This window comes from Artemia sp. Qi Xiang Cuo, chromosome 15 (genome assembly GCF_049724085.1).
Source record: "Artemia sp. Qi Xiang Cuo chromosome 15, ASM4972408v1, whole genome shotgun sequence".
Lineage (NCBI taxonomy): Eukaryota > Metazoa > Arthropoda > Branchiopoda > Anostraca > Artemiidae > Artemia > Artemia sp. Qi Xiang Cuo.
Window position 1 is genome coordinate 17,371,798 of NC_142808.1, and position 18,671 is coordinate 17,390,468.

At 36.2% G+C, this 18,671-nt stretch overlaps 1 protein-coding gene across 1 annotated transcript in view; it reads left to right on the forward strand.

Annotated features, from left to right (window-relative positions):
* The window catches only part of LOC148943399 (1-phosphatidylinositol 4,5-bisphosphate phosphodiesterase delta-1-like), a 104,579-nt gene that overhangs the window by 32,084 nt on the left and 53,824 nt on the right, over positions 1-18,671 (forward strand). The window contains exons 5-8 of the mRNA XM_089101125.1: positions 2,967-3,082; positions 9,552-9,712; positions 10,737-10,854; positions 13,537-13,622. Coding sequence (XP_088957251.1) covers positions 2,967-3,082; positions 9,552-9,712; positions 10,737-10,854; positions 13,537-13,622 — 481 coding nt within the window. The remainder of the gene's footprint in view (positions 1-2,966; positions 3,083-9,551; positions 9,713-10,736; positions 10,855-13,536; positions 13,623-18,671) is intronic.

The following is an 18,671-nucleotide window of genomic DNA, read 5'->3' on the forward strand; positions in this document are numbered from 1 at the left end:
TTACTTAAAAGTGTACATGCTGATTAGTAGCTCTACCTGGCACTAAGAAGTGGCGGATGGTCAAATGCCGCTGGTTACGGTCCTGGGTCTGAGAGTTGAAGACTCCAAGGCCTTTGCCTTTTCCGGTCAAGGCAGTAGAGTGAAATCCCACTCTACTGACTTAACAACAAAAACTATAAATTTCTTCTAAGTCGGTTTTGGTGGTATAAAGCTAGGACTTGGTGTGGCCCGCCAAAACATTTTTCCATCTAGGAAGGGGCTTGTATCGAAGTTTGCTAGAGACGAAGGTATCAGATAGCCCTTGATGCGCTTTTTCACGCCATGTGAGACGGTGGCAGTGAATGATGGTACATAGGTCATATTTGTACCCGCATTATCTGTCACTCGCCCCAACCTCATGGGTGCGGGTGGAGCCCACCCCAGGGTTTCTTAATCAGAACCCAGGCCTAGGGACGGTTGGGCTTGCGACCCTCCTCCTGAAAATAATTGCAATGAAAAGAAATGAAACTCAAGCCTCGGATAAAACCCCGGTTCAGATGGAGGGACAGCCTTACCCAGTACTTCTCCATGATCGGTACTGATCTCCAGAAGCTGTCACGCTTGCGCAGGACCGTTCGGAATGAAGGCAAAGAGTCTCATCTCTCTCTACGCTGGACCACCAGCAGGAGCCTTAAGTAAGTAGATCACGAAGGTTTAATCCGAAAGTGTGTCTGATGTATCAGTAATAGAAAGTATCAATACCTTGAAGTTCAGTAACTTTTATTGGTCTTCTAGAAGGACTGACTACTGAGTTGATTATAGGCAAATGAATCTAGATTTCCTTCCGGATGTGAATCTCTCTCCTTTTCCAAAACAGGCTACATAGATGATCGAACACAGAGGATATCTTTGCTGTATGGGAGTGTGTGTTTCCACCGTATCTCCCTTCAATATTTATGATTAATCTGAGATATTTGATTTTATTATATCTGACAAAAAGTGTGCAAAAGGGTTAGGTGCGACTTGTTGTCGGTCATAACTTGTAATTCTTCGATAGGCAATTACAGTGCTGAACCTGTCAAAAGCAATGATAGTCGTATTAGTCACTAAAAAAGCAATTTCTTGTGCAGCTGAGCTTTTTTTCAAAAAAAGTTTTTCTTTAATAATCTAAAATAAAACATATTCTATTTAAAACAAACAATTATATACAAACTAGACACATTACATACACACACAATAAAAGACACTTATTATTATACGTTTTTCCTTTTTATATTTGAGTTCATCGTCTGGTATAACCTCTGTTCTTTTTTGGATTCATTTCTTGATTCACTGAACTGCTCATTCATTCTAAGCATCATCATTTAAATGAGCTAATTTCTGCTCGTTTTAAGTGTTAGGGGGATACAATACCTGGAAAATCATTTTGCGAGTTGCAGCGTCGATTAACCGTCAGAAAGACAAAAGGTCCAGTAGCGAATTCTCCCAGAGCTTTCATCGAGAGCTGTTGAGAATTTGTGGTTTGATTGAAAAGTTGGTGAAATTTTACTTCCCTTTTGTCGGCGAGCTTCTCAATGAAAGTAGGTGGCACTCCAGGGAACCTGAAAGCGAGCCAAATTGCTCAAACAACAATTCTTTTTAGTTACCTTTTAGTGGTTTCCTAGTCTGTTTGTTAGAACCTCCTTAGGGACTGCCGTTTTCTGAAATCTAAAAAGAAATTCTGCTGCATTTAATAATAAAAAAAAACAACTATATTTACACTTTATAATGATGTAAGTTTCATTACAGCTGAATATCTTTAACTCCAGCACAAGTTAAAAGGTTTTTTCAAGATTTTTGGGAATGTAGGTGTCGGCTTTTAGCTTTCTGTCATTTATTTGAATAGCTCTGCAAGCCAGGGGTGGATCCAGGATTTTTGTAGGGGGGGGCGCAAAATAGGTTGATCCGATAAACTTGCGTTAAAAGCAAGTTTAATTAACGCAAACTTGGGTTAATTCAGTAAATTACACTACTTTAGACTACGCTACGGGGGCGCCCCCTCTCCCTCCCCCTCTGGATCCGTCACTGCTGCAAGCTATGGTAAGACCGCTCGATTAATTCTAAAGAGTTTTGCCACACAAACTGAAAAAGTTTATAACGGACGAGATATGGCAATCCTTCAAGAAAATACTGTATCACCTTAATATTACTTTCACTTTTTATAGAAAATATGGATTTCCAATTTAATAGTCTACAAAAGTTTAAGACCAAAGCCGAGTGGTGATAATTAGGCTAAAAAAAACAGTACTAAAGTCTTTGAAAAATCCATGGTTAAGGCTGAAGATTGAAAAAGTAGGGTGTGATATGAAAAGGAAAGTTTTTATTTTTGTCTTTTGAAAATTATCAACATAAATTTTACTGAATTAGTGGGGGACTATGTAGTACGCAGTGGTGGATCCAGGATTTTCTTAGGGGGGGGCAAAATAGGTTGATCCGATAAACTTGCGTTAGGAGCAAGTTGAATTAACGCAAAATTGCGTTAATTAAGTAAATTACCCTACTTTAGACTAGGTTTGGGGGGGGCGCCATCCTCGCCCCTCTCCGGGATCGGCTACTGGTAGCATGCGGAAGAACTAAGACTGAAAAGTGTATTTACTACCCCTGCAGCCCCATTAAAATTGGGAAAGTCGCATATAATTTGACCGAATACTACCTTACTGCCTGTGGGATGGATGTTACCTACTTGTTCAACTGAACTCCACTCAAAAATCACTGACCTTGTGAATTTTGAATTTATCTCTAGGAATAATAATCCCAAATTGGGATATTATCCTATACATGTTCTTTTGTTGAGATAGCAAAGAACTGTTGGAAAAATTAGGCCTAAAAAAGTATTTAGCCGATATTACACATCTCATTTGGAATAGTTCTCCAATAACATCCCAGCCTTGTTGAAATAGTGGCTATGTATACTTTGGAATATAGAATTAAGAGTTTTATGTTTTTAGCAAGCCAACACTAACAAGAAGACAAGTATAGAAGCGAAAGTTCTCGATGCTCAAGAATTTGTTACATTTTATAAACTGCTGCTTCGAAGACCTGAGATTGAAGCCCTATTTTCAAAGTAAGTCTTTAGTTTTTTTCATCTGTTTTTTTTTTACCCGGGGCTGTTTCTTTTTTTTGCTTAATGCATTGATATGAGTCGCCAAACATAAAACATATTAAATACCCACAGTATCCTCTTCCATTCATTAAACCGTGTTGTCTTCTTCTGATAACAGTGTCTACAGCGTCTTTTCGTCTAACTATGAAAGGTTTTTAAATACATCAATTTCCCTTCAATGAACTACTAAACAGCTCTTTATGATTTTCCAGTGCCGAGCTAGCTGAGGAGAAAAAAAAGGAAAAAAATAGATGCCGTCGATGCAGAATATCGTAGTTCAAGCCACTTTTCTTGTTTTTTGTTGTTTAGACCAAGAGACTGTAAGTTTCCTATTTAAAAGTTTTGGACAAGACGGCTATAATAGTATACTTCGTTTTTTTTATCTGACTACTTTAAGGAGTTATGGGCTATTTTGTTTTATACTATGGGACGTGATCGTCTCTTACTAGGTTGCTAGCTACCACTGCAATCCGGATAAGCTTTATCACGCTAAAAAATTTACCTCCTACAAAACCTATGCAAATACCTCTTTGATTGCTAACTTCATCCTTGTCACCTTTATTATATAGAGGAGTGATTCCAATATTTCTTAAAGTTTTCAGGTACTTCAAATTTCTTAAAATCGCAATTATAGTTTTCAAAATCGGATTGCAAGCGTTTAGCCCACCGTTTTCCCATGAAAGGCTATCATGACCTACATTTTATTATTCTTCAATCCTTCTGCTACCTCTGTAGCTCTTCTTTAGTAACTCCATTAAATTTTAATTCACTCCTGAGTTATGAAAAGTTCTCCCCCTACTTTCTATTTGCATCCATCATTGTTTAACGCTTTATCATGGTTTAACGCTTTGAAACACTACGTTTGCGATAATCTAGGCTCCATACCTACGCTATATGGTTACTCGATTCTGATTTAGAGAATTTTCCTAAGTTTGGAGTTCATTGGGGCTTTCTTTAACATCATAATTTCGACGTTTTTCGTCATCAGCAAGAATCTCATAAGCTTCTAATAATTTTCGAAAGCTCTCCTAGAGGTTTAATATTTTGACTAACGGGTTAGTCAGATAGAAAAAAATTCAGATTATTCAGGTAAAATATTTTGAATTAGATTAAATATAAAATACAAGTTGAATTAATTGACTTTGCTTCTCACTGGTATGATATTTTTGCTGGTTCTAGGCGTTTACCCTCCGGCGATTACTACCCCCCCCCCATGGAAAATACACCCCCCGTGGAAAATACCCCCCCGAACCCCCCCCCCTCTGTGGAAAATAAGGCTTTCCAAATTTGAGAATTTTATTTGAGTTATTTTTTTTTTCCGTAGGGGAGAGGAATTTTGGAACTTGTATATTATGCGCCACTCACTCAAGTTTACGCTCTGTAAAATTCGAGAACACAACTTTTTTTTTGTTAGTTTCTTCGTTACTTTAGAAATAAATTTGGGCTATAGATTTGCACATTAGGTGGGGGGGGGGTAAAGTATTGTGGGTCTGCATGCAAAATATGTTTGGTACAACTATTCTGCATGTTAGATAGATAGATAGATAAGTGTATTTTAAAGCCAAATATACGGCCATGAACACAATAAAATAACATAAATAAATATAGAGAATGGCGGGGTGTGTTTAACCCCCCAGAAAATGTCCCCCCGCGGAAAATACGTCCTCCTTGGAAAATACCCTTGCGGAAAATACCCTCCCCCCTGTAGAAAATAAGGTTTCTAAATTTGAAACTTTTAGTTGAGTTTTGTTTTAGTTTTGTTGAAAAGTGCTAAGGAACGGGAAAAAGAGGAATTTACACACCATAAGCGTCTTAAAAAGTAAGAAAAAAAACACAAATCCATTTTTGTTGAAAAGCCTTTCATATAAACTTCTGCAATTTTTGGCAGTAGCAGGTGCCAAATTAAAAAAAAAAGTTAAAGAAGAAAAAAAATATAGGCGAACAATCATCAAAATTGAGCTAAAACATATGGCACTAAAAAGTTTAAGAAGGTTAAGTTCTCCTTTGAAAGGATAGTTGGCTTTGGGAACCAACAAATTCTAAATTGTTTAAGTTTTTATGAACAAAAGCGTTGTCAGATTCTACGAGTTTCTTTTTCTTATCTTTCAAGTGTAAAGCTACCACAAATCACCATTAACAAATAAATGAAACCCAAAAATAACAAAAATTACAATAGATTGCGTAGTCAAACTCAAAATGAGCAAAAACTAAAAGGAGTAAGGCTGACAGCACCCATGTCTTCGTCAGACCAGAAAATGATTTGCACTGTACTTAAAACACGACCAAAAAAAAACCGTGTATTGTCAGTTTGATATACATATTCTGATATCTATTCCTTATAGTCTTACTACTTCTTTATTTGTTAAAGTCAAAAAAGTGAAAACACTTAAAATGTGTTTTTTTTTCAGTAAAGTGCAAATTATGTTCTGGTCTTGAGGAGGTGTGGGGGTTGTCAGCCCTACTCAAGTTATTTGTTGCTATTTTGAGTTTGAATAGGTTATTTATTGTAATTTCTGTTCGTTTTGGGCTCAATTCATTTATTTATGGTGATTTGTGGTAGTTTTACGCTTGGAAAATGAAACACTACTTTAACCTTATTATAGTATTCAATACTTGGAAAAATGGCCATTGAAAAAAAAAAAACACTTAATGAAAAAAAACACTTAAATGAAACATTACATTTACTTTATACTGGGAGTTTTTATATATATATATATATTAGTTAACAAAATTTCAAGTATTCCAGATACCTCGCTATTCTTCTGTATTGTTTTAGTGGCTATATACCTAGAAAGAATTGTTTTCTGACTTCAAACTATCCAAGTACTTTAATACCCCCGGAAAATACTCCCCCCCTTCCCCTGTGGAAAAGAAGGCTTTCCAAATTTGAGAATTTTATTTGAGGTTTATTTCTTTAATTTCGCATGAGGTAGGAGTTTTGTTACTTGATTATTATGAGCAACTCACTCAAGTTTACTCTGTGTAAAACTCAAGAACAAAACCGGTTTCTTCGTTAGTTCTTCTTCACCTTAGCGCGAGACAAGACAAAGACAAGTGACAGAATATGTGGGAAATATGTAATTTGGGCTATACATTTGCACATAGGGGGGGGGGGGGTCAAGTATTTGGATAGTTTGAAGTCAGAAAACAATTCTTTTTAGGCAAATGGCCACTAAAAAATTACAAAAGAATAGCGAAGCATCTGGAAATTTTGTTAACTAAAAGAAACTATTATTAGGCTAATGTAGTGTTTCATTTAAGTGTATTATGATGATCGCTGATCAAAGTTCATGTTATTTATGCCTTTCATTTATATTATTTTACTGTGTTCATGGCCGTATATTTGGTTTTAAAATACACTTATTTATCTATCTATCTAATATGCAGAATAATTGTACCAAACATATTTTGCATGCAGACCCGCTATACTTTAACCCCCCCCCCCTAATGCGCAAATATATAGCCCAAATTTATTTCTAAAGTAAGGAAGAAACTAACGAAAAAATCGGTTTGTTCTCGAATTTTACACAGGCTAAACTTGATTGTGTGGCGCATGATACACAAGCACCAAAATTCTTTCCCTCTACGGAAAAAAAAAACTCGAATAAAATTCCAAATTTGGAAAGCCTTATTTTCCCCGGGGGGTTTTTTCCGGGGGGGGGGGGGTCGCCGGCCACCATTTGTGCTTGTAGGAGGACCCAGCATTTTTCCGCCCCACCTGGAAATTTAGATTTTATGTGAGATTGGTTTACCTTTAAGCTCCCCAGACGCACGGTGGCTGAGCTTGCAAAGTACAAAAAACTAACCCCAGCTCTAGTCAAAGGATTGATAACATCAGGATTCAAACCAACGTCCCGAAGGACAAAGGTTTACAAGTCCAGTGTGTCAAACAATTTATTGCGGCTTCTAAAAGAGGCACCAACTCACATAAATTTAGGGGAGGGGAGATTTAAACAAAAAACTTAAAAGAATAGAAACAAAAAGTATTATTCACAGTCAAAGGGGGGAAGGGGATTTTTTCAATGAAAATACGCAAAAAATGATTTTTCAAATTTAGAGGAGAGGTGGCAATAAAATCTAAGGTTTAACATCCATTGTACCACTCCTGTATTTGCTTTCCCGGCCTCTCATAGGTGATTTGCTCCTGTGAGTATGTTAAAACAAACCACTGTCTCTTTAGTTAGACAAGCCAGATCTATTAACATCTGAGGAACTTCCCTCTTTCCTACCAACAAGAGTCCATTGTATATGCTTGTCCATTGTATCTCCATTGTAGTCCATTGTATCTCCTTAACACTATCACTAATTGGGCCCCTTCTCTATATTTATCTAGAAACTATCAAGCCTGGCTCTTTTCTTGAATTTCATAACTGCTAGTCATCATACTCTTTTTACTTTTTCATCTTACTTTTTACTTTTTTCTTCTTAAATCTTACTTTCATCTTACTGCTACCCAATGTTCTGCGCATGAAGGATGACAGATTGCTAAAGATCGTCCAGCAGTATAGACCCACCAAGTAGAGCCACACGAAAGAAGATCTTCCCCGAATGTTGTTGAAGGATGCCGTAAGGAAAGATAAAATGGGACTTGAGAACTTTTTGGGAGTATCTAAAGAAGGAGGTTTTGAATAGATAAAATTAAGATTTTTATTTTCATATTCACAAATAAATAAACAAACTAAACAACACTTTCTCGCTGGAGAAAACCCATGAGTTGCTGTTGGCCTCAGGCGACTTGGTACTCCAGTGAGTTGTTGTTAGTAGTAGTAGTAGTATTGTCCTTATGGGTGATCAACTCTGGGGCGTTGGGACTTTCTTAATAACTTACACAGGTAAGAATCAATCGAGGTCTTTGACTTTAAAGGATAAGAAAAATGAGAGATTGAATTATTTGGCTTCCGAAGGGAACGTTTCCCTCAGCACTGTTAAGCCAAGTCATTAGCCTACTAAATAAAATATAGGACTTTCTCGTATTTGCTTGATTGAACGTAAAACTTCATGTTCACTTACCTAAGTTTATCTGGAACTAGTCACTACTGATCTGTTCCCTTGTTAGTTTTTTAACAGGCCAGTGTATTTTCTTTTATTATTATGCTATTTAGTACCATTATGGTCCTTAAGAGTAATAAAACTAAAAAAAAAACAAGTTTTTTCAACTGAAAGTAAGGAGAAACATTAAAACTTAAAACAAACAGAAATTATTCCGTATATGAAAGTGGCTGTCCCCTCTTCAACGCCCCGCTCTATACGCTAAAGTTTTTTTTATTGTTTTAAAAAATAGAGTTGTGAGATAGAATCAAACTTTAGCGTAAAGAGCGGGGCGTTGAAGAGGGGACAGCCACTTTCATATACGGAATGATTTCTGTTTATTTTAAGTTTTAATGTTTCTCCTTACTTTGAGTTGAAAAAACTTGTTTTTTATTTAATATAACTTGTTAAAAAACTTGTTTTTTAAATAATGCTGAGAAAGCCAGTGCCCCCTTCATGGAAAATTCCCTTCCCCCATGAAAAATTCCTTTCATTGAAAGATCCTTCCACGTCAACCCCTCCCCTCGACCCCCCTCCCAGCAGAAAAAATCCCACCTGAAAACGTTTTTATGCTTCGTAATAACAAAGATTATATGTAAGCAATGGCCAAAGTTCACAACTTACAGCCCTTCCCCCGGGGTCTTTGGGGGGGAGGGGTCATTTTAACCTAAAGACATAGTTATTAGATTTTTTGACTATGTTGAACAAAATGGCTCTCACCAAATTTTGATCGAGCGACTTTGGGTAAAAATTAGCGTGGGAGGGGGCCTAGTTCCCCTCCAATTTTTTGGTCACTTAAAAAGGGCACTAGAACTTTTAATTCCTGTTCGAATGGGCCCTCTTGCGATATTCTAGGACCACTGGGTTGATACGATCAACCCTGGAAAGAAAAAAAACGAACAAAAAACTAATAAACACGTATCCGTGATCATTCTTCTGGCAAATATTACAAAATTCCACATTTTTGCAGATAGAAGCTTGAAAGCTTTACAGTAAAACTCTCTGATACGCTGAGTCTGAAGGTGTGCTTTTCATTAATATTCTATGACTTTTAGGGGGTGTTTCCCCCGTTTATCGAAAATAAGGGAATTTTTCTCAGGCTTGTAACTTTCGATAGGTAACACTAAACTTGATGAAACTTATATATTTGAAATCAACATAAAAATCTAATTCTTTTGATGTATGTATTGGTATAAATTTTTGTAAGAGTTTCGGTTGCTATTGAGCCGGGTCGCTCCTTACTTACAGCTTGCTACCACGAACTGTTTGATTGATTCTGATATTTAGAGAAATTTAATCATAGTGTACAAAGTCAAAAGTTATTCAAGGGCTTATAAATTAAAATATTCTCAAAAACTAAATTTGATTAATTCGGCTTTTGATCAGTTTATTTACTTTTTAGGTACGCTAAGACAAGCCTTTGTACATTGACAGCTGGGGAACTTTGTTCTTTCCTGCAAAAGGAACAAAAAATGCAGAATTGCAGCATAGAACATGCTTTGAAGTATATTGATATGTATGAAACGACAAGTGCAAAGCTTCAAGAGCGGATGACAATTAGTGGTAAGTCAAAGACTCGAGTTTGATAGACTAAATAATAGTTAACTGAATAATGGTTAAAAATATTAAATAATACTTATTTGATTAAAAAAAATCAGTGGTTCTGTTTACCCAGGTGGAATGGTTTAAACAGAATACATGATCTATATTGTGTTGTTGATAATAAATTATTTAAGCTAAGTCATCGCTTCCCTTTTCCATTTACAACAGAGGTCGGGGCATAACTCTGATCCCAAAATACTCAATAAAAATACAAGTATGATCTATGATCTGAGCCATATGTGCCTACGATTTTTAAAAAATTCCTTCTTGTTTTATAATTCATTGGAAATGTAAAAAAAAACGGCGCCAATTAGAAAATTGTGATTTTCAAATTTACTTCCATAGTTATTTTCTGGAGATCTGGAGAGGATGCAACATTTTTGTCTTAATACTTAGTATCTTAGGATTTACTTTCACAGCTAATACAGTTTACTTTTTCTTCCTGTTAATGCTATTTAGTAGCTGGGAAAACATCATGTCCATTTTTATACCAAAAAATACTAGAAATTTTGCAAGCATTCCAAGGTACTTTTCTTCTCTGTTCCGTGATCTCAACATTCAATAACGTTTTGAAATTTCGTATTATACCGTTACAAAGATACTGGTCGCTGATCACAAAAGAAAAACGAAAGCACTAGTTTTTTCCAAAACACCATAAATAAATTATGACACCAAGGGCGTATCAAGGAATTTTGTTCGGGGGGGGGGGGGGGGTCAAATAAATAATTTTTTTAACATGTTAAAAATTTGTTTATATAAGTTTTGTCTGAAAATTTTCGGGGGAGCGGTTAAACCTCATATCCCCCCCCGGATGCGGCCTTGTATCAGATCCAAAATAAAAGTCGAATTTGAATTTATTCATTTTTCTTAAGAGCTGTTGTCTTTTCCCTGAGATTCCTGTCACCCCACCCCCCTAGTTGCCATAATATATTTTTGGGTACTAGTAGGTGAACAACGAAAACCTCTTATACTTGTCTAATTACAGGATTTACAAACCTCATGACAGCCGAAGATTTTGATATTTTAAATACAAGAGAGAATGAAGTATGGATGGACATGACTCAGCCATTGACACACTACTATATTCACTCTTCCCACAATACGTAAGTGCTCTATTATTTCACTAGTGTATGTATTTCCGTACCAGTGGCGGATCCAAGGGAGGGGTGTGGGGGGCGCGTGCCCCCTGACATAGCCTTAAGTAGTGTAATTTACTTAAGTAATTCAAGTTTGCGTTAATTACACATGCTCCTAACGCAAGTTTATCGTATCAACCTATTTTGCCCCCCCCCCCTTAAAAAATCCTGGATCCGCCACTGTTCTGTATGTTCATGAATCCCCGTTTGAATGGGAGTATTGACTTGTAATGAGCAAACAACAGTAATAAGGATCCTTCATCTTTGGGTTATAACGTGATAACCTGAATAAGGTGAATAGTACGAACAACGCTAAAGTAGAACATTTTCATTCTCTTGGATTTTTATCGTATCGTTCTTGAGGCAATACCTGGTAACAGGCTCGGTATGGCAATTGGTCCAGATAATGAGGAGGGCGTCATCTCCTCTAATCATTTCATGTCTACTAATAAGGAGACTAGTAAAGGCAAGGACGGTGTGGTTACTCCTAATCATCTGATACTTAAATTAAGACAAGCGAATAGCTGCTCTCTGCAATTTCTGTATAAGCTTCCTAAGGTACAAAATCATTATGACCCTTATTAAAGCAATTAAAATGGGACTTAAAAAAGGTCCATCTCCAATGATTAGCTAGATCGGTCATGTTCGACTGAAAGGCTTTCTAGAATTTTAGTCTTGATTTTTAAAAATAAATCTGATATTTTGTTATCTTGATAGATTCATGTAAATATAAGTATTTTTTTCCAAAATGAACTGCGCCCAAACCAAGGGGAGGAGCATATCCCTCCCTCCTATATTTTCCCACTGAAGACTGTATTTATTAATCTGGGCCCTTGGATAGGGTTAAATAAAAAAAAAACAAGTTTTTCTCAACTAAAAGTAAGGAGCTACATTAAAACTCAAAACAAACAGAAATTGTTCTGTACATGAAGGGGTTGCCCCTCTCCTCAATACCTTGCTCTTCACGCTAAAGTTTTTAACATTTTTAAAAAGCTCCCTATTCTAATGAAAAGGCCCTTGTGTTTCATAACTCGTTGTTAAAAAATTGGAACAAACAGTCAAACTTTAGACACTAAACATGGTAAATCTTATGTATTTGGAATCAATATAATGAGCTGATTATTTATCTATTGATTTCAAAATTCTGTTCTTTAGAGTTTCGGTTACTATTGAGCCGAGTCGCTCCTTACTTAAAGTTCGTTACAACGAACTGTTTGATGAAAGGAATATACAACCTCGAGAGCTACTGATGCCGCACTGAGTGTCGAATCGACTTTTTGGTTGCTGGTTATTTTTTACGCGGATAGGTAGGAAGTCTCTTGCCCAACCTTGCCGTAGTAGGAATCGAACCCTGGGCATGGTAAAGCATGCCATGCTATGACTTACTAAGGACATTTTAACCTATTAATATCATAAGTCTAGGTCTGTGATTTAAGATTTAAGATAAAGGGTCCAATGATATAACTTCTTTGTTCTTGCATTGCAATGTACTGCTGTAGAATTGTCCCCAAAACTCAGGTTTTACTTCATGGTCTGTATTCAGGTTGGGATTGTTCGATGGATGTATTCAACAATTTCCAAACAATTTGAATTCCCACGGTGTCATCAGCAATTCAGAATCACAATTTCAGAATTACAATTTTAAGTTGTCACATTGGCATCTAGCCCAAATAGGGAACAAATATTAGAAAAAGGTTAAGCTATGTGACAAATTGGTACTGCTCTATTAGCCACAACCCACGCGATATATTGTACAGGGAAGATGCTAAAGATATTTGTCAAACTGTTTTTTTCAACGGCAGTTTCCTATGCTGCGGATTGCAAACACTGATTTATCACGGCGTTTACGATATTGAAACTTTAGTTTTTTGAAGTGTAGGGAAAAAGAAGGTACCTAGGTTAGGTTACGTATTTAATATATGCTATGCTTTACCCCCTATTTCCGCCCCTCCCCCTAATGTGCAAATATATAGCCCAAATTTGTTCATAAACTATTTCATTTTTATCATATTTTGTTTTATTTCATTAACATTAACCAAACTTCACTTCGCGCGTGGGTTGCAGCTAATAGAACAGTACCGAAAAAAGTGCAGCGAATAAGTAGGTGGGTTTTCGCAGGGTATTTCCAATGATTATATTAAAAAAAGATATTAGTAAGAAAAAGAAAAAAAAACACTGACGTTCTAAGGTGCTTTGTTAGTTTTCTAAATGTAAATAGAGTGAAAACACAGATTAACTGCAAATTCTTGTTGATTCGCTACATATGTGGTAACTATTACCGTTTTGAATTTTCCTGATCAGTTGAAGAATAGATATCCTCTGGAAAATAACAAACATTCCCTATTATGTTATCGAAAAGTTAGCTTTGCAGTGCCTACACTAGGACAAGCCAATGGCTTAAACTAATTTTTATTCAACTAATTATTATTATTGAACTAATTTTTTAAATAATTATAATTATTTATTAATTAATTTGTGTAATTAAGTTATATTTTATATAATTTTTATCGTATAATATTAATTACAAAATTAATTAATTATTTAACGAATTATGAGTTAGTTTTGCAGTATCTACATTAGGAAGGAAGCCACTGGCTTTATCTAGTTTTATGTAACTAATTTCACTAATTATTAAGTAATTTTTTTCAGGTACTTATTAGGAAACCAACTGACAGGAGAAAGTAGCATTCAAGCCTATATTGTGGCATTAATTAATGGCTGTCGGTGCGTTGAATGTAAGTAATCCATTATGAAATGACTCATAAGTACATTCTAAGACCACACTGGCTATATATGACATTTGACAAAAAATATAATTAAAAAAAATATAACCAAGAAAAAAAGACTATTTTCAGTCAGTGGACAGAAACACTGATAAGGCAAAATCAGATATTTCGGCAAGGGGCCTCCGCCAAGCCGTCTTCAGTGCTAAAAAGACAAAAAAACAAAAACAAAAAACAACAACAACAACTAACCTTTTGAGGTGAGCTCTAACAGAGCACAAGAAACACTAAATAAAAGAAACAAAGAAAAAACCAAGCCAGAATAAATGAAACACTACAAATTTGATTTGGCAAGGATTCGCTGCTCCGCTATTACCTTAAGCGGCGTTCACAAGCGTGTCTAGCTAGAATCCCATGTCTAGACACGTGTCTAGCAGGAATTCAATGTCTAGACAACGACCGTTCACATGAAAAATTCGGCGCTTAGCTACACATGTTACTCGATGTCTAGGATTTTCGATTATAGCCAATCAGAATGTGTCAAGTTCCATTATTTTCATCATTTATGCTTACATTTTTAAACTGAAATTTATTTTTTGTTTCCTCATTAATTGTTTTTTTTTCATTTTAGGCAAATGTGCAACACCAGACATAATAGTAAAGCACACTAAGGCAATTGTTTCGCTTATCTTATCCATTATTTTGTGACAGTAAAAATAGGGATTACAAATTTGAAAGTTTTGCCCGCATAAGCTCTCTTGATTGGCTAGAAATGAAAATTTGAAACTAAATTTGTAGTTTTAGCTAAGCACCAAATTTTGCTTGTGAACGGTCGTTACTTAGACATTTAATTCTGGCTAGACACGTGTTTAGACACGGGATTCTAGCTAAACACGCTTGTGAACGCCGCTTTAGCTTCCCTTCTGACCTAATTTCTATTATTACTGCGGTAAGATGATCTTGGTTTAAAATAAGGAAAAATATTATTTGATTCGTTACTTGCACGATAAACCCCTTACCGCTGTAGTTGTTCATTCATTGACACAGTAGAGAACCGGTTTTTTTGCGTTAGTTCCTTGCAGCTTACCGTGAGACAAGGCAAAGAGAAGTGACTGAATAGAGGGAAAATATATTATTTGGGCTACATATTTTGCACATTAGGGGGTGGAAGTGTTATGTGGGGGGTGGTAAAGTATTTGGACAGTTTGAAGTTACAAAACAATTCTTACTACACAATATATAGTAGGGAAGCAAACGCATTATGCATATACGGTGAAGTGGTAATAGTTTTGTTTTCGCTTATAGGAATAATTAAAGAAAGGGGATGGGGTCATTATTTTCGTGTTCCACATTTTTTAAATTTCTATGTATAATATTCTCAACAAGTTTAATGGCGCAACAACTACAGAATAAAATATTTTTAACATGATTTAATTCAGAGGCTCTATGATTTTGTGAATAGATTTTTCGAACTCGATCGATTGAAGAGATAACCACCGCTATTTTGAAAGAAAGAGGGTGGTTCGACGAGAATAATGGATCCTATTAACCTAATTTATAACATCTTTATTTCAAGAGAGTCAAATAATATTTTCCCTCATTATAAACGAGGATCATCTGACCATACTAATAATAAAAATGGGGTTAGTAGACAAGTTAAGTTAATCACTAAGCAGCTATTTCTTGTCTTATCTAATTTATAAATGGTCTTTCGTCTACTCTGGCTTGGTTTCTTGTTTGTTTGCTTCAGTGTTTCTTCTGCTCTGTCAAAGTTTACTTCAGATGGTTTGATTTTCTTTTTTGGTAATTGTTAAGAATCCGGTAGTCACACGAGAAGTGAAGTTTCGTTAATGCTAATGCAATAAAACAAAAAAGGATGAAAATATAATAGTTCAGAAAGGGCTATATATTTGCACATTAGGGGGGGGGGGGGGTAAAGCATAGCATTTATTAAATACGTAACCTAAACTAGGTACCTCTTTTTGCCCCTTCGACCTCAAAAAGACTAAGGTTTAAATCTTTGTCACGGAGTGAGCAACACCTCACAAGGCAGAGAAAACCTGTTTTTCATAAAGCATCTTTGAGATTTCGATGCGGTCTTTCTCGCGTGACTATTGGATTCTTAACAAATACCTCTTTTTTTTAACACTGAAGACGGCTTGGCAGAGGAGCTGTAATTACCCTCGTTTTCTTGATTATTTTTTAAGCTATGTTTTTCTTACAATTTTTTTACCTTTTGTCAAACGTTATATTATTTACATTATATTTTATATTATTTTAATTTCCTGTTTATAATATTTATATTGTTATTATATATTATATTTATACTATTATTTATGATATTTGTATTATTCCTAATCTTGACGATGGATGCCACAGTCTTCCTTGTATAATTCCGTCATAAGTTTAAATGTCTCGAATCATAACTTTTGAAGATTTTCATCCTTTTATTACGCCTAATACAGGGGTATGTCCGGCCTGTTTTGCATCCTGGCCTTTCCAAAGCTCAAAGTTAGAAAGGAGAGAGGAATTCAAAGAGATCATCAAGAACTATCATAGGCAGCGCAATCGCGCTGCCTAAGTAAAGAACGATGTTGGCACAATGTATTATTTTTTTTTCTTTAGACCAGGGCACTTCGTATCGAAGGAGTTGTCGTAGAACTACGAAAAGGACTCATTCGATTGGAAATTGGAATGGTTTATGCCCTTTTTAATAGTAGAAAGTGATTGGAAGGCGACTAACACCCCTTCCACGCCCACCTTTTCTCCAAACACATTCAATCAAAATTTTGATATAGCCATTTTGTTCAGCGTAGTTGATTTCCAGATAGAAATTATGTTTTGAAGGAGGACACTCCCCCACAGCCCTCAGAGCTAGGGTTTTAAGTTATGCCCTTGGGGCATATAAGGTTTTTATAGAAAGTGTTGCCGTAGAAACTTCAAAAAAGGCTCATTCGATTGGAAAGTCAAAGGGCTAGTGCCCTTTTTCAAAGTCGAAAGTGATTGGAGGGCAACTAACCCTCCTCTCTCACGGCCACCTTTTCCCCAAACACATCAAATAAAAATTTTTGATAGCCATTTTGTTAAACGTAATTAAAAATTTTAGAAATTAGGTCTTTGAGGAAGATAACCCCCTCAGAGCCCTAGGGACAAGGATTGTTAGTTATGCCCTGGGGACATATACGGTTTTGATAGATAGTGATGTTGTAGAAACTTCATAAAAGGCTCATTCGATTGGAAATTACAAGGGCTTTTGCCCTTTTTAATAATCAAAAGTGATTGAAGGACAACTAACACCCTTCTCACACCCACCATTTCCCCAAAGACATTCAATCAAAATTTTCAGATAGCCATTTTGTTCAACATAGTTAAAAAGTCTGGAAATTAGGTTTTGAGGATGACACTCTTCCCACAGTACTCAGGGCAAGGGTTGTAAATTATGCCCTCGGGGCATATAAGTTTTGTTTTATAGAAGGCTTTGTCGTAGAAAATTCAAAAAGGAAACATTCGATTGGAAATTGAAACGGCTAGTGCCCTTTTTAACAGTCGGAAGTGATTTGAGGGCAACTAACCCCTCTCTCACGCCCACCTTTTCTCCAAATACATCCAATCAAAATTTGAGATAGATATTTTGTTCAACGTAGTTAAAAGTTCTTGAAATTAGGTCTTTCAGGATGACACCCCCCCAGGCCTCAGGGCAAGGGTTTTAAGTTATGCCATGGGGGCATTTAAGGTTTTTATAGAAAGAGTTGTCGTAGAAGCTTCTAAAAGGGCTCATTTGATTGGAAATTGAAATGACTAGTTCCCTTTTTAATAGTCGAAAGTGATTAGAAGGCAACTAACACCCTTTTCACGCCCAACATTTATCCAAACACATCCAATCAAAATTTTGATATAGCCATTTTGTTCAAAGTAGTTGAGAGGTCCGGAAATTATATCTTTGAGGATGACACTTCCACCACAACCCTTAGGGTAAGGGTTGTAAGTTATTCCCTGGGGGCATATAAGGTTTTTATTGAAGACTTTGTCGTAGAAACTTGAAAAGAGGATCATTCGATTGGAAATTTAAAGGGCTATTGTCATTTTTAATAGTCGAAAGTCATTGGAGGGAAACTAACCCTCTTCTCACGTCCACTATTTCCCCAAACTCATCCAATCAAAGTTTTGAAATAGCCATTATGTTCAAAGTATGTAACAATCTTAGAAATTAGATCTTTGAGGATGATAGCTCCCTCAGAGCCCTTGGGGCATGGGGTGTACGTTATGCCCGGGGGGCATATAAGGTTTTTTATATAGCGATGTTTAGAAATTTACAAAAGGGCTAATTCGATTAGTAATAAGAAGGACTTGTGCCATTTCTAACAGTCGAAAGGGGTTGTGGGATACCTAATACCTCTCCGATAACCACATATTCCCCAATCAAAAACAATCAAAATTTTTAGATATTTATTTTGTTCTACGTTGTCAAAAATCCCGGAAATTATGTTTTTGAGGATGACACTCCCCCACAGCCCTCAAAGCAGGGGTTGTAAGTTGTGTCCTGGGGGCATATAATGTTTTTCTTATAGAAAGCGTTGTCGTAGAAATTCAAAAAGGGCTCGTTGGATTGGAAATTGAAAGGCCTAGTGCCATTTTTAATAGTCGAAAGTGAATGGAAGGCTTGACATTTTTATGGTAAAGATCGATATGGATACAATGTATAATTTTTTGTTGTTGTTTAGACCAGGGCACTTCGTATCGAAGGAGTTGTCGTAGGAACTTCGAAAAGGGCTCATTCGATTGGCCAGTTGTTTTTTGCCAGTGAATTTTTGTCTTGGAGGGGAGGCCTTGTAATGCCTCACACCCTCCTGGCCTTGTAAGAGGGGTGGGAAACATGTTTCCCACCCTCCCTGTGGACAAGGCTGTAAAGACATATGCTGAGCAAATGTCGCAAAATTACTTAATCACAGTGCAGCCAGTTTTTTTTTTTACAAGTAACCCTCTGCACTGAATCATTGAGCAGCTTTTGAAGATACTGTGCCTTCGTTTGGTGGTGCAGCACCCTTGAAAAATCTTTTTTCA